Genomic DNA, 16,307 nt, shown 5'->3' with positions numbered 1-16,307 from the left:
AAAGTAGCTTTACAGTTGTGAGTATGTGAAACAGAGTTTTTCTTGTATTATTATTTATTTGTATTACAACTGTAAACCTACTTTTTTCTACCCCTGTATGTAGAGAGCCCTAGTAGTTATTGAAAAGGGTTTGATTGTGTAGTATAGTACCAAATGAATTAACTACCATGGGGCAGAGATTGTTAATATGAACATAATATATTCCTGAGAATTAGGATGAAAAGCCATGATCAGTTATCTGCTTAAAAAAGGAGATCTTAAATTCTCCTTTGAAGGTCTTAAATTCTGGTTGTGGTTGATAGACTAGAAGTCAGAAATTGTAGAATGGCATTCTAACATTGAATATAAAAATTGAACAATGTATTATTTCTGATTTCAGAAAATGATCGTTTCTTTCCAATTTTAACTTTGTATTATAAAATTGAATACAATTTTGAGTTTTACTTTTAGACTTTTCAGGTATAGTTCAATGAGATGACTTTTTGCATTATTTATAATAGGCACATACCTTTTTAGAACTTGCCAACTGGTTTAAGGGTGTGTGTAAATAGAGCGTGCAATTCAGTTCATAATTTTCTTATTTTCTGAAGGAACTTTCTGAAAAATTATTCTAGGATTTCATTATTTCTTAACATCTTTTTATATCCTAAGTTAGAAATGTTTATAGATGCCATAAGAAATATAAATGCAAATAATTTTTAAAAATAAGAATAAAGCATTGTTAAATGGTATTAACATAAAGTGAGCACACTGCACATTAGATGCACTGAAAAAAACAGCACAGTGTGGCCTAGAAGTTAAATACATGAATATTTAAAACTTCCCTTGGTTTCCAGTTATTGCCTTCTGCTAATGCAGTTCAACCATTTAAGTATCCATGTCTTCTGGTCAGAATATATGAATATGTAAGTGTGATAGTAAAGATCTATTAGGAAAAATTAGAAGTATAAAAAAGGATATACTGTCTAACCTACACTTCCCATTCATAAATGATGTTTTTAAAAAAGACTTTTAACCTTAATACATTTCCATTATTTTCTTTAATAACATCACTATTTATGTCTCACTTGCAGTCTGCACAGCTCTTGTTGTGTGGAATTTTATGAAATTGGAAAACAACTAGCTACTACTTTTTGTAGTTGAAGACTTAAGATTTGCATTTTTTTTTAAAGTCTCTTGTGGATAACACATGCTTGATTCCTTCTTTGTTTTTTTTTTCTTTTTTCTATATGTCTGTTTTTAGACATAGTTTAAAAATACATATATTTTTAATTTTTATTACAGAAAACTTTAAATTTGTACAGAGAGAATAGTATGAATCCCCATGTACCCATCGTCCAGCTTAAACAATTAGCAATAATTTATTATTTCTTTTTTTTATAAAATAAAGAATATTTTATTCAGAAAATTTGAATAATATTCTCTCTTTTCCCTATAGGTGGTGCTTTGTAAATTTCACTCAGTGTTTCTGTCTCAGAAAGGGCAGGTCTATACGTGTGGTCATGGTCCTGGAGGACGTTTAGGCCATGGAGATGAACAGACATGCTTGGTAATTGAAATGTTTAGGTAACTTTAGTAAAATTTTGATAAACTGGAAGCTTTAGTTCACTAAAAAAATTTTTTCAACCAACTAGAAGAAAATAATGTACCAATTCATAATAGTTTTTTAGAAATCAATGATTTTTCTGTTGTATTCTGTTCAAATTGAAGAGTTAGATAAATTCTAGAGCACCAAGGAAAAATTTTATTTTTCTTAGAGCAGATATTGAGAAGGGAGTATTGGTATATTTATCATCGATTAAGGGGTTTTTAAAAAGGGGAGAGAGCTGTGTCATAGCTTCTATTTTTTGAGGGTTTTTTTATTCTAGGCATTGTTAATAAAGACGTAACAGCCCTGTGAGGTTATAGGCATTATTCTCTTTTTATACACAATGACAATAATAACAATTATTTATTGATTGCTTACTCTGTGCCACAGACTGTTGTATTTTATACTTACCAACTCATTACTCCTAACACCAATCCAATTATCATCTAAAATACTATTATTATTTTGTATTCAGGTGAAGAAAATTAACTACTAAGGGGAGAAGAGATCTGATTGAAATCAAATAGCTAGTAAATGTCTCATTGAAGGGATGCATTATTTCTGAGTTTTTATTTATTTCTTCATTACAACAATGAATTCTTTTGCTAAAGAGCTCCCTCTATTCATACCAAACAAATTTGCACTTGGTGTACAATAAAGACTCAAAAATCGTTTGTTGAATCAAAGTATTTTATTGAAATGTCTTAACTGGGGATTTGTGTTTTACTAATAAACCAGTGTCTTGTTAAACTCATCTGTTCCTTGCTGAATTGTAGAATTTACCATGATAGAGGCATATACCAGTCAGTCATTTTAGACATAGTATCTTCAGATTCTATTTATATTTGTATATAATTGGTTAATGTACTAAGGTTAATTTTATTTGTTAGGTCCCTAGGCTTGTGGAAGGACTGAGTGGTCATAATTGTTCCCAAGTGGCAGCTGCTGAGGATCATACTGTTGTATTAACTGAAGATGGATGTGTATATACATTTGGTCTCAATACTTTTCATCAATTAGGAATTATTCCTCCACCTTCCAGTTGTAATGTACCCAGACAGGTAAACTTCTCTTTTTTAAACAATAAGGTGATTACTTGGTATAAAACCTATATGGACAAAAAGATGGAAGGTATTGACAGAGCAACTTATTTTATATTCATTGCTATATATATTTCACAGGAGAAATCAAGTGTAGTACAAGTTAGCATTTGTTTGGAGTAGGAAAGAAAGCATTTGGAATATTGGACACCAGACTGCCTTAGATTAACTCCTAAGTATTCATAAGCTGAGGGGGAGCCAGATTTTTTGGGTTTAACCCCTCAATAAAAAAAAAACAAACCCAAGTTTGTAAATACAAAATGGGCTATGCAAGTGAGGCATCTGGAACCCTAAGCTTATTGGCTTCATGGTAAATCTACCTCTGTGTAACAGTCACACCTGGCAAGTTGGTGTGAAGGAATATAGGTCCAAAAGCCACTGCCCTTTGTTCTACTTTCCCCTTATTGTACAACTACCACCAGAAGGTAACCTTTCCTCAGCTTCAGGAACCTAGTACACAGAGTTGGGACTGGTGCTCTAAATTAATGTTGCTGGAATCATCACCCAGCAACACAGTAATAAGTGTGTTTTCAGCTCATAAAATTTTGTATTTTAGATGTTAAATTTCTTCACTGGATTTAACCCTCTGGACCTCCTACAATGCACAAGGCAGTCCCCCACAATAAAGAAATCATCTGGCCCAAAATGGTGTCAGTGCCACTGTTGAGAGAGATGTTACATGTCAAAACACTGTATTTTCTAATAAGAATGAGAATGCTTGTTTTGCATATTGCTTTTTATATGTTAAAACTGCTGGCTTAAAGTGGCTACAGTAAAATGTCCAGTGTTCTGAAAAGAGTTGAGGTCTCAGTGCTGCCATCTATTAGAGATGACTGCCATTAGCACTGGAGAGGGCACTGGTAACCAATGTACCATATATTTGCTACTCTTTCCTACTGGATCATTGCAAAATTGTATTACTTCATAGATATATAGTGAACTGCAGTCTTATCTTTCTTTTGGAATAGATGCAGGCAAAATACCTGAAAGGAAGGACAATCGTCGGAGTAGCAGCAGGCAGGTTTCATACAGTGCTATGGACTAGAGAAGCTGTTTACACTATGGGACTAAATGGTGGACAACTGGGTAAGAAATCTTTGATGACACTATCTGAAAAATAAATTGGATTCTTAAAATGGATATTTTATGATTTGTTTATTTGTGTAACTTTTTAGGTTACTTACTAGATCCCAATGGAGAAAAGTGTGTAACTGCTCCTCGTCAAGTCTCTGCCCTTCATCATAAGGACATCATCACTCTGTCTTTGGTTGCTGCCAGTGATGGGGCCACAGTCTGTGTTACTACAAGGGGAGATATTTACTTACTTACAGACTATCAGTGCAAGAAGTTGGCTTCTAAGTATGTGTATTTCTGTAAAAGAAGCATAACTTTAATAATAAACTCTTCCAGTGAATATCAGTATCAGCTTCATGCTGTGTTCTGAAATGCCAAATGGAGAAGACTAAGGATTTATATTTTGTTTTGGGGTTAAATTTTTTCTGTTAAGATGCAAATACATTTGGGAGCTTTCAGCCTTATCAGTTATTTAAACTGGAGTGAATGCATGTATTAGAAAGGGAGGGACTAAGGATACCAAAGGCTAAATCATCTTACTTCACCTTTCATAATAATCACCCTAGGTTATTGTTTAAAAGTAATTTCTTTCAAATTGAGCATGTGTATTTTAGAGAACATGTTAATCTAGATTTTTTTTTTTTTTTTTTTTTTTTTTACCTAGACAGCTAAACTTGAAAAAGGTTCTTATATCTGGGGGGCGTATGGAATACAAAGTTGATCCTGAACATTTCAAAGAAAATGAAGGTGAAAAAATTTGTATTCTTGCAATGGATGGAGCTGGAAGGGTGAGTATATATTTATGCAAAAGTGTAGTGAACTTATTGTCAGTCGATAGGTGTAGAGGCCCTGATAATGTATAAATGTATTTCTATGATAGTGATCACTCCTATTGACTTACTGACTTTGTTTCTCAACTTATTTTGACATCCAGTACTAATTCGTATGGAGCTGGTATTTCAAAGAAATTATGATGACATTTAACTAATGTTGCATAGTACAACTTTCTTAAACTGTAGTTTAAAATATCTATACTGTGTTTAAAATGGAAAGAAGTGATGGGTTGTTTTATATGTATACAGTATTGATAAATGATAATGAATTGCATAGACATGAGCTATGTTATATAACTACTCTTTAAAAAAAACTAATCAGGCAATATTAAAAATGTGATGCATAATTGGAAAATTTTCCCCAGATTTAGTTTTAAACAAATGTACATACCACACACACACACACACACACACACACACGTAGAGATTATAACTATTGTTTAGATCACTATAAAGAATCTTACCTTTTTTATTTAAGCAAATACTGTAGAGTTTTCATTTTAGTTTCCTGTGCAAACATATTAGTATATTTCTTTAATAAAATTGTGAATTTAAAAATACATATTATACAATAATATACGTTGAAAAAATTTTACACTGTGACTAGAACAACACAGATTGCTTTCTATTTTTTGCTTATAAAATAAATCATATAGTAAGAATGATTTTTCTGAGGTTTATAAAGTGTATAAATTTTGACATTTTAGAAATTGAAGAATTACAATCATAAAGCTTTACCTACTGGTACACTCAGGCATAAATCTACCATAGTTGATCATTTTAACAGAAGGAAATATATTTAAGAATTAGAGCTCTAATTTGTACAAATGGAAGGAAGCAGAGGTGTGGGATTACATAAAAACTTGAGTATTAAAAACTTGTATTTGACTTTGGGGTGTGTTTCATTTATATTAATACATATCTAGCTTATATCTCAGTCTTACTATAAAAACCAAGCTGTGAAGGAATCATTCAGTCAATATAGTCTTTTGTGCATAACTTGATTGACTTTGGCAGATACCATTTTGTGCTTTACTTTTCTTAGTTATAAGGTGGTTGAACTTTTAAAATCAGCAGTGTTTTTCAGATGAAATATTTGGAATGACAGGATATGGAGCAGATAAAAGGGTTGCTGCTCTGGATAAAGCTGGGTTGGGAAGCTCCGCCCTCCAGCTGATCATTTTCAGTATCCTTGAGCAGCAGCCCCTAAGCTGTTTCTCAGGAACACTGTGGTTTGCAGAACCACTAGGAAACCATTGAACACAATGATGTTTTCTGTTTCTAAAATTTTGTTTTAATTGTATAGTTTAGTTATATATACATCTTTTTTCTTTCTTGAGTCAAACTTGGATTTTCATAGAATGATTTTCATTCTTCTTATAAATAGATGGTACTATAGCAAGCCTGATATCTAAGTTTTACCTTTAAGATTTTTATTTTTCTTTACCATTGTAGAAGATCTATATAACCAAAACAAGTAATACTGAAAATTACTTCTTAAGAGTGTCTTTGAAGCGTATTTAGTGTTTCCTATTTGCTTAATGTACTTTTTCTGGAAGACAGTTTTTTAAAACCCTCTTAACTTTTATAGTATCTGTGTTCTCCTGCAGGAGAATGAACATTGAAACATAAATCAGAGCTTTTTTTTCAGAAATATCTCTTGATTTCAGGTTTTGGTTGATGAGATGCTATTTTGCTTTATATTCGGATGTAATTTGGTTTATTTTAGGTATTTTGCTGGAGATCAGTCAGCACTTCTCTGAAGCAGTGTCGATGGGCTTATCCACGCCAAGTCTTAGTTTCTGATATTGCTTTGAATAGGAATGAAATTCTACTTGTCACACAGGATGGAGAAGGATTTAGAGGGAAATGGTTTGAAGAAAAAAGAAAGAGCTCTGAAAAGAAAGGTCAGTTCACGTATGTGAGTGTTACATAAAAGTTCCTTTCACTTAACCTTTAACTGACAAGTATTTATCGTTAGGCTTAATTAACAAGTGTTAACTAGATTTTACCCTTCTGTCTCTTTTGGTTTGTTTGTGTACAGGTAAACAGGGAATTTGATCTACTTAAATCTGGAGTTTTTTTATTTTTTATCTGTCTCAGCATACCCTGAAGTCATTGTACATTCTTATCAGTAATAGAGGCTTATTCTTGCTAATTGCGAGCCTTTACTTAAGGGGTAGGGAAGTATAAAGTTAAAAAACAAACAAAAATTCCCCAGATATTTGTGAACCATCTTCTAAGCTCCCTTTTTTTTGGTCTTTTGTCCCAAATTGAGAATTTGGTAGTTTATGATATATTTTGTTTTGTTTTTTATATATTTGTATATCGAAAAATAAAGTTTTAAAAAGTATATCTTGCAACTTAGATGAAAATCACAGGAAGAATAAAGTTATTGTGTTCATTGAGAATTTTAAAAAGTACAGCTTTTTTAAGCAATTGCTGAATCATTGAAGGCAAGTTTTATTCATTCCTTGATGAATATAAAGGATAGCTTTAGGATGCCATCAGTGAAAATAGAAATTATTCATTATGTAGTTCATTCTTAATTATCAGATTATAAATTTATAAACTTGTGATCACTTGCATTGTTTTTTAACTTAGGTTAGTGACTTCTTTCATCCATAATTAATAATCAGTTCATTGTTTTTCTCTCAGAAAAACTAGAATTTATTTACCTTTTTACATCTCATTGCTTCTACCCTAGCCCAAGTGAGACTACTGAAAAAATAATTGTTTTTATTTCCACTCTTGTTTCTTTTTATCTATTCTCCAGCAATTACCAGAGTGAGCTTTTAAGATCTGATCCTAGTATTACAGTGTTTAAAAACTCTTTAATGGTTTTCTCATTACCAACACATTGCCTACAAGGCTCCTGCTCTGACTTTTGTTTATGTCTCTGAACTCTTTTGGAGTTTTGTTCCTTTCCCTACCACTCTCTCAAGTCACACTGACCTTCAGGGTCAGTCTTATCCAGTGGTGATTAGTCCCAGGGCTTTTTCTAATTTTTCACATCTCAGCTTAATGTATACTTAAACAGTGAAGTTTTTCACTGAGTCCTTAATCTAAACTGAATAACCCTGTTTCACTTTTAATATTCCTTTTGTATTGTCATCATGCAACTTATTTTTGTCTTTATGCATTTATCTTTGTGATTAATTAATTAATTAATTTAGTTTTAGAGAGGGGAAGGGAGGGAGAAAGGGGAGAGAACATCAATGTGTGGTTGCCTCTTGAGTGCGCCCCCTACTGGGGACCTGGCTCACAACCCAGGCATGTGCCCTGACTGAATTGAACCAGCAGCCCTTTGGTTCTCAGGCTGGCACTTAATACACTGAGCCACACCAGCCAGGGCTGTGATTAATTTTTTATTTTTTCTATCTATCTATCCATCTGTCTATCTATCTATCCATCCATCCATCCCTCCATCTATCCTCACTTGAGGACATGCTTATTGATTTTAGAGAGAGGGGAAGGGAGGGAGAAAGAGAGAGAGAGAAAACATCGATGTGAGAGAGAAACATTAATTGGCTACCCTTTGTATGCGCCCCAACCAGGGACTGAACTGGTAACCTAAGCATGTGTCCTAACTAGGAATCAAACTTGTGACCTTTTGGTTTGCCAGATGACGTCCAGGCAACTGAGCCACACTGGCCAGGGCTGTGATTAGTTTTTTAAATTTTTGTCTCAAACTGTAAGATGGCAAGGACCATGTCTGTTCTGTTATATTCTTAACATTCCTGGCACATTGTAGTCATCTGTTGAATGAACAAATCAGTTATGGTATGCTAAAAATATATAAAGAATATTTATACTTACTCAGATAATTATAAACATTCTTCAAAATCATAAAGCTACAAAGGAATGTTTTTGTGTAATTGTTTAATTTCTTTATAAATTAGTCAAGTCTGTAAACATTTAAGGTATGTTTACTATATGCCAGTTATAGTGCTAGGTTTTAATAATACAAAAATATATAAGATGAGCCCTTGTTTTGAGACATTCATAAATTTGTAGGGGCAGAGATATGCATAGAGCTATTTGGAGTTCCCGGACATGCATAAGTTTTTTTTTGAGAGTATTGAAACTGGAATAACTGAGTGTCGGGGGAAGATTATTATACTCCCTGAGATGGAATAGAGTGAATTTGAAAGAGTAACCAAAATGCTGGTTTGACTTATCAATATTGGAAGTCCTTAGAATTGAGTCTTAGTTATATTCAGTGGTCTAACACTGAATTCATGCGTCCGCATCTACTTTTCAGTGTTTCAGTTAAAGTAAATGGTTATCTTTGGTACCCCATATTCCCTTACCCTCTATATCCAGTTAGTCACCAAATTTTGTCACTTTTGTCTCAAATATTTCTGAAATCTTTCCACTTTCTATAGCTTCATTGCTATAGCGTTTATTTTTTTGCTGGACTCTGAGTCTTTTAAATAATCTCTTTGGTTTTATTTACTTTAAACATTTTTTATACTGCAAGCAGAATAATTTGTTACATGCAAATTTCATACTTTTCTTTCATAGCTTTGATATGACTTGCAATGATATGATATTATCATTGTTTAATGTCTTTTTTGCTAGAACTGTACCCCGAGGTGGTAGGGACATGCCTACCTTAACTATATCTGTGTACACTACTGTATCTCTAGGGATAAACTGATGATCACTGTATTACAGTAGCATAGTGTGATCACTCAGATATTTGCCGAGTAAATGGGAAAAGGGAGAGGAGGAAGGGAGGGAACCAAGAAAGAATCAGTTATGAAGATGCAAAGTTAATGCATTTTTAATGCAAGCAGAGGAATTATAACAGCCAGTTTAACACTAGATTTGTTTTGTGGAAAGATAACTTTGGTTGCAATGTTAAAGGATTTTTGCTGAAAGAGATAAATTCATAGACAATTGCAAATTGACTCACCAAAATTTCATGTACAATACAACCAACATATAGGGTGCAAATTGTGTTAAAGAGAATAGAGTATTTCAAAAGGACTTATTACAAAAGATGTTTCTGTATTCTCTTAATTGTTTTTCTATTCTGTTTACTCCTAAATCATTTTAATAGTTTTAATAAAGTCTTGACTAATGGGAATTTTTTTTCTTTTTAGCAGAGATTTTATCAAACCTTCATAATTCCTCATCAGATGTGTCTTGTGTCTCTGATATAAATAGTATGTATGAAAGAATTCGACTTGAGAAACTTACTTTTGCTCATAGAGCTGTTAGCGTCAGCACAGATCCAAATGGATGCAACTTTGCAATCCTGCAGTCAGATCCTAAAACAAGGTATAGTTGTATATATTACAATTCATTTTTTAAAAGGGTCATTTCACTGGGTTTTATTTTGTTTTCCATAGCTCCTGGACCAAATTTAATAGAAGAGCTGTTGCCATGTCTTATAGAGACTTGAGACATATGATCATGCTACCAGGAGAACTCAAAGGTGGAATTTATTACACTGGAAATGATGGGTGTTCCTTTTAGTTTGTAAACTGATATTTATTGAAAATATTGAAGATGTATATGTATGTTTATTATATATAGATACACACAATTTCTGTCTTTAGTGCTTTATGATGTACTCTGAGTTCTCAGATTCTGAGAAATATAAATATTTGTTAGGTAGTTTGCAACAGTTTTTGATCCTTGAATATGATGAGACTTGATAAAAAAAGGTGTAGAATCATCTATAGGGCAGTGTGAATCTCTGTACAAACCTAAGTCATATTAGGAGAGAGAGGACAGGTTAAGATAAATATCAAGGGTACTACTGAAAAGTAAAGAAGTCCTAGAAATAGGGTGACCATTTGCCCTGTTTTGTCCAGGTCTTTCCTGTATTTAGCACTGAAAGTCTCATCTCCTGGGAAACCCCTCTGTCCCAGGCACATTAGGAAGTTTGGTCCCCTATACCTGGAATGGTAAAAAGTAGATTAGGAAGTTGTGATCGCACTCTTATGGTATTGAAAGAGTCAGGGTTACAGACCAGTTTTATGTCTGTGTGTATATCTATCTTTACTTCCTTGAGTTTCTGACCTGTTCTGGGACTGGGACTTGAAGTATTTACTCAGTTCTTTTTATAGTTATTTTTTTTTCACTTGTAAAATAAGTAGAGATAAAAGAGGAAAGGTTTAAGAACTGTGCTCTTCGTTGAATGTTTTTAGTTATAACTTTTATCATTTAAATATTTCTATGAAATAGTCATTTGAAATTTATATTCTAGTGATTTTTGTAGAAAAAGAAAACACTGCTTTCAGAGGAAAACTTAATTCTAATCATTTAAGTTTAAAAGAAAATAACAAAGAGAAAAAGGAATAGAAAAAATTTAAAGGGCGATACAGCATCTAAGATTGTGCAGTGTTTTTATATTTTAGGAAATGCCAAATTTAAAATTTTCTATGTAGTAAATAAATTGCACTTTAAAAGAAGAATGGGATAGGGATGCATTTAAAAAATTTTTTTCTTGAATGTAAAAGTGATTTTGTTTCATTTCTAGCCTTTATGAAATTCCAGCTGTGTCTTCATCATCCTTTCTTGAAGAGTTTGGCAAACTGTTGAAGGAAACAGATGAAATGGACAGCCTTCATGATGTGACATTTCAAGTTGGCAACAGAATCTTCCCTGCTCATAAATATATTTTGGCATTGCGTTCTGACTTTTTTCAGAAATTGTTCCTTTCAAATGATACTTCTTTAGACTCTACAGATGTTTACAGGAAAGATGAAGATTCTGTAGGATGCCCTCTCTTTGTGGTAGAGAAGGTTCATCCTGACTTGTTTGAATACCTTTTACAGTTTATATACACAGATACCTGTGACTTTTTAACTCATGGCTTCAAACCAAGAATAAACTTTAACAAAAAAACAGAAGAATATCAGGGCACTCCAAATTCTCATTTGAATAAAATAAATTCTCATGAAGATAATCAGAAGTCAGCATTTGAAGTTTATAAAAGTAATCAAGCTCATACAATTAGTGAAAAGCAGAAAAACAAACCCAAATCTTCCAAAAAAGTAAAAAGTCTTGGGGAAGATGATCCTGTGAGAATGTTGCAAAATGTTGCAAAGAAATTTGGTTTCAGTGCTTTGAGTAGTAGGTATGGCTCCTGCTTAATATCTGCTTTTGTATCGTATTATATCCTCCTTTTAAAAATTATCTTTTCCTTTGCTTTGCTGCTCTCTCTCTCTCTTCCTTCCTTCCTTCCTACCCGCTTTTTGTGGGAGGTGCATTTTTTCCCCCTCAATTTTCAGCTAAAGCTATCTCCGTGGGGCTCTCTGGGTTAAACCATTAAAGTACAGAAAAGCTGTTACTGGGTTTGAACTCCCTATGGTGTTTGTGTAACAGATCTGGACTGGCAGGCAGTGTGGTTGCTGTAAAGAATACTGTCTTTGGAGTTAGAAAGACCTATATATGTCTCTTAGCTTTACTATAACTAGTTGGGGCAAATTTCTTAGTTTCTTTGAACTTCATTTTCTCAATATACAGAATGGGAGGGATAACATTGACCTCATATTGTCGGTGTAGTTTTATCATTATAACACAAGTAAAGTGGCTAACATAGTATTTGTCATTACAAACCAGAGTTTTTGGAATTCTCTGTTTTTAAGATATTTATGTTGCCTATGACAGTGTAACCTTACTTGTGGGGTGGGAGCAGGTAAGCAGTGTATGTTCTCCATTTAAAAACAAGAAAAGGCTTTGTGCTATAGCTTCGATTTTTTTTTTAATCAGTAATGATATTTTATGTATTTTGAACTCTTAAGTAAAATTGAAGGAGAATGTATGATTCTTTATCACGGAGTGGGAGTTCTTTGAGATATTTTTCTAGGTGATATATAACCATGTTCAGATGTAAGCTAATTGTTGGATTTTTGTTTGTTTTGGTAGGGGAAAATATATATCAATTGTTAATTTTTATCTATTCTTGTTGATAGGTTAGATGAAGTCACATTTGAAAATGAAAAAATTAATGTTATTGCCAAGAAAACTGGTAACAAACCAAAGCTAAATCAGAAAGAATGGTAAGTTAGAAAATGAAGGTAATTTTTATCTCTAGATTTTGGGATCTAAGTGTGGAAATAGAGCCCTATATACATAGGAAGCAAAATGTTCATGTAGATACACTCTTGCCTTTTTTAGTATTCTTTACTTTTGGAAATGTTAGAGAGTTGTTGAGATAAATGGATAAAATATTAACTGTTTAATAGACTTTGGTACAATTCATTTTTCTGATTACTTCCTAATTAGGAAAGGAATTTTTAATTTTTATTTTTTTCTTACCTGAAGTTTGTATTTTTTTTTTGGATCAGTAGGAAATGAAAAACCAAACTGATTATGCCTCTTCATCATTATGATGATTCCTTCGTAAATCTCTTCAGTAATAAATATACTACACTAAATACATTTATTATTAAATATTTTGTTTTTAGGTATTGTGCTTTGTAGGTGAAAAGTTTTTAGAGAAAGAGAAACTGGAGATATCAGGATTATGTTTAGCACAGAATGGGTTGTACAAATAGGTGAATTAAAGACCTTTGACTATGATGTCACTTAGCATTATATTATTATGCTAATTAATTGGCTTGTAATTAAAAAATTAGAAGAAAGATTCTTGAATATTTATCTGAATTCAGTTTCCTTTTTAAATATTATCTTTATTGTAAGGCCCTTATTATCTTAAAGTGAAAGGAGATTAAGTACTTCATTTGTGTCTATGCCCTCAAGCTATTTATTCTCTGCTACCTTGCATGAAGAGCAAGTCAAAAGCTAAGCCAAATTTTATAATGAATTTTCTTATTTGCTCAGCATGTAAAGAAATTGCTCTTGCTTTAATTAAACATTTTTCTTGCAGCTCATATCTGAGTGATGTGACCATGAAATCAGTGGATGGAAAGGAATTCCCTTGTCATAAATGTGTTCTTTGTGCTAGGCTTGGTAGGTATACTTTTTCTTAGTTGCTGATTTATTTGTTTAGCATTGTTTCACTATTCTTACTGAATTGAAATTTTTTTTCTTTCAGAATATTTTCATAGTATGCTGAGTAGCTCATGGATCGAGGTAAGGTTTAAATAGAAACCACCTAGGCTGGTAACACCACATGTGTGGATTTGTGGGAGATTATATACTAAAGAAAGTCAAAATGGGAACCTGTATTTTAACTCAGTTTTTCTTTTGTATTGAACTTTATTTATGCTTAAGCCTATTGGAAAATGGAAAATAACAACACTTAGAAATAATAATTATTGCAAAAAAGCTACTTAAATCAGTATTTCTCCATTATTTGGAAATTTGGAATATAGTGTGTTTCTTTTTTCCCAGTTTCTCTTGATCCCTTTTCATGTTATTAAGACAATTTAAAATTAAATGTATCTCATTTTAGTTTTGTGTTGTATAAATGTTATATTCTTTTGCATTTGATGTGATTCCTCTTCAGGGTTTTTTGTACCAATCTCAATCAGAACATAGTAGTATTTTGGAGTTTAAAATTAGATGTGTTAGCCCTGACCAATATGGTTCACTTGGTTGGGCCATGTCTGGCAAAGTGAAAAGTCACTAGTACTATCCTGGTCAGGGCACCTGCCTGGGTTGTAGGTTAGGTCCTGGTCCGGGCATGTACGAGAGACTATCAGTTGATGCTTCTCTCTCACTTTGATGTTACTTTCCCTCTCCTCCCTCCCTTCCCCTCTTTCTAAAAATAAATAAAATATTTAAAAAATATAATTAAATGTTTTATCTTATCTTTTTAAATTTTACTTTATTTAGGCTTCCAGTTGTGCAGCTCTGGAAATGCCAATGCATTCTGACATACTGAAAGTTATTTTGGACTACCTCTATACTGATGAAGCTGTGGTAATAAAAGGTATTAATAAGAGTTAGGGTATTTAGGTCTTTAACCGATAATCGAATAATGGTAAAGTCAACATGAATCTTAGTTTCTACTCTTAATTGAAATTAAGTTATCAACAGACGCTTAATCTAGAATTAGCAATAGGATTGATTACTAACAGTAAAGAAGTAGAAAAAAATTTTTCACTATGTGAAAACTGCAAGAATTATATTTAATGGTTGAGATTAGGTTTAAAGTTTCATACACAACTGCTTCAGTGATTGAGAAAAGGAATTGACAACAGGGAGTATAGTTTTGACCAATAGTCTACAAAAGGTTTTTTTGTTTTTGTTTTTGTTTTTGCCTGTTTTCCTTCTTGTGATAATATGCTTAAAGTGCAGTTTGCCTTCCAGATCCTGATTTCAATTCCTTGGGCTAAATATGCAAAAGTAGAATTGCTGTATCATATGGTATTTCTCTTTTTAATTTTGGAGGAACCTTCATATTGTTTTTCATAGTCATTGTACCAATTTAATGCCCAACAGTGCACCGATGATCTCTTTACATCCTCATCAACACTTTTGTTTTTTGATACTACCTATTCTAACAGGTTCTGGATGACATCTCATTGTGGTTTTGATTTGCTTTTCTCTGATGATTATATACTAGTGACATTGAGCTCTTTTTCATATAGCTTGTTGGCCATTAGTATGTTTTCTTTGAAGAAATATCTATTGAAGTCTTTTGCCCATTTTTAAATTGAGTTATTTGGGTGGTTGGTTTTTTTTTTTCTTGCTATTGAGTTGTAGGAGTTCCTATATATTTTGGATATTAACACCTTATAACATATTTTCTTGTATTCCAAAGGGGTTGTCTCTTCATTTTGTTGATTATGGGCTTTTTTTTCCCTTCTGTGCAGAGCTTTTTTGTTTCATGTAATCCCACCTGCTTATTTTTGCTTTTGTTGTATGTGGTTTTGGTGTCATCTCTGAAAAATTTTTGCCAAGATCAATGTTGAGGAGCTTTTTCTTTTAGGAGTTTCGTGGTTTCAGGTCTTTAATTCATTTTGAATTGATTTTTGTGTATGGTATAAGATGTGGGTCCACTTTCATTCTCTGTATAGATACTCAGTTTTCCTAATATTCTATTGAAGAGACTGTCCTTTTCCCATTTTGTAATCTTGACACTTTACTCAAAAATTAGTTGCCTGTATATATGGAGGTTTATTTCTGGGTTCTATTCTGTTTCACTAGTCTGTGTGTCTGTGTTTATATTCATCCATTACTGTTTGGTTACTTTAGGTTTATAATTGAGTTTAAAATTGGGAAGTATCATGCCTCCAGTTTTGTTCTTTTTCCTCAAGGTTCATTCAGGGGTTTTGTTTTGGTTTTTTGTGGTTCCATATGAATTTTAAGATTGCTCTTTTCATTTTTGTGAAAAATGCCATTGGAATTTTGATAGGATTTAATTGAATCTGTAGATTGCTTTGGTTAGAATGGGCCTTTTAACGATATATTGCAGTAAGTTCTTCCAGTCATGAACATAGTTCATCTTTCCATTTATTTGTGTCTTCTATATCTTACCTTAATGTTTTACATTTTCCAGCATGCAGATCATTTATCTCCTTGGTAAATATATTCTTGTGTTTTATATTGATGTAATTATAAATGGGATTTTCTTTCTTGATTACCTTTAGGGATAGTTCATTGGGCTGAGAAAAGCAACTGATTTTTTTTTGTTTGTTTTGATCCATATCCTTCGACTTGACTGAATTTATTCTAAAAGCTTTTTGGTGGAATCTTTAGGTCTTGTCATCTGCAAACAGGGACAGTTCAACTATGTGTTTTTAGAGTTGGATGCCATTTATTTTTCTTGTACAATTGTTC

General features: G+C 32.5%; 1 protein-coding gene across 3 annotated transcripts in view; it reads left to right on the top strand.

Annotated features, from left to right (window-relative positions):
• Positions 1 to 16,307, top strand: part of IBTK (inhibitor of Bruton tyrosine kinase) — a 122,083-nt gene that overhangs the window by 14,776 nt on the left and 91,000 nt on the right. For 2 of the 3 annotated variants that reach the window (XM_054569658.1, XM_054569656.1), the window contains exons 5-16: positions 1,439 to 1,549; positions 2,479 to 2,649; positions 3,657 to 3,774; positions 3,864 to 4,047; positions 4,427 to 4,550; positions 6,325 to 6,502; positions 9,707 to 9,884; positions 11,092 to 11,691; positions 12,530 to 12,616; positions 13,447 to 13,529; positions 13,615 to 13,652; positions 14,358 to 14,454. In XM_054569658.1, coding sequence (XP_054425633.1) covers positions 1,439 to 1,549; positions 2,479 to 2,649; positions 3,657 to 3,774; positions 3,864 to 4,047; positions 4,427 to 4,550; positions 6,325 to 6,502; positions 9,707 to 9,884; positions 11,092 to 11,691; positions 12,530 to 12,616; positions 13,447 to 13,529; positions 13,615 to 13,652; positions 14,358 to 14,454 — 1,969 coding nt within the window. The remainder of the gene's footprint in view (positions 1 to 1,438; positions 1,550 to 2,478; positions 2,650 to 3,656; positions 3,775 to 3,863; positions 4,048 to 4,426; positions 4,551 to 6,324; positions 6,503 to 9,706; positions 9,885 to 11,091; positions 11,692 to 12,529; positions 12,617 to 13,446; positions 13,530 to 13,614; positions 13,653 to 14,357; positions 14,455 to 16,307) is intronic. The other variant, XM_054569657.1, reaches the window with a different exon arrangement.

This window comes from Pteronotus mesoamericanus, unplaced genomic scaffold (genome assembly GCF_021234165.1).
Source record: "Pteronotus mesoamericanus isolate MK-2021 breed Mesoamerican mustached bat unplaced genomic scaffold, CSHL_Meso_final contig_20, whole genome shotgun sequence".
Lineage (NCBI taxonomy): Eukaryota > Metazoa > Chordata > Mammalia > Chiroptera > Mormoopidae > Pteronotus > Pteronotus mesoamericanus.
Note: the sequence above shows the minus strand (reverse complement) of the source record. Positions and strands in the feature narration are given on the sequence as shown.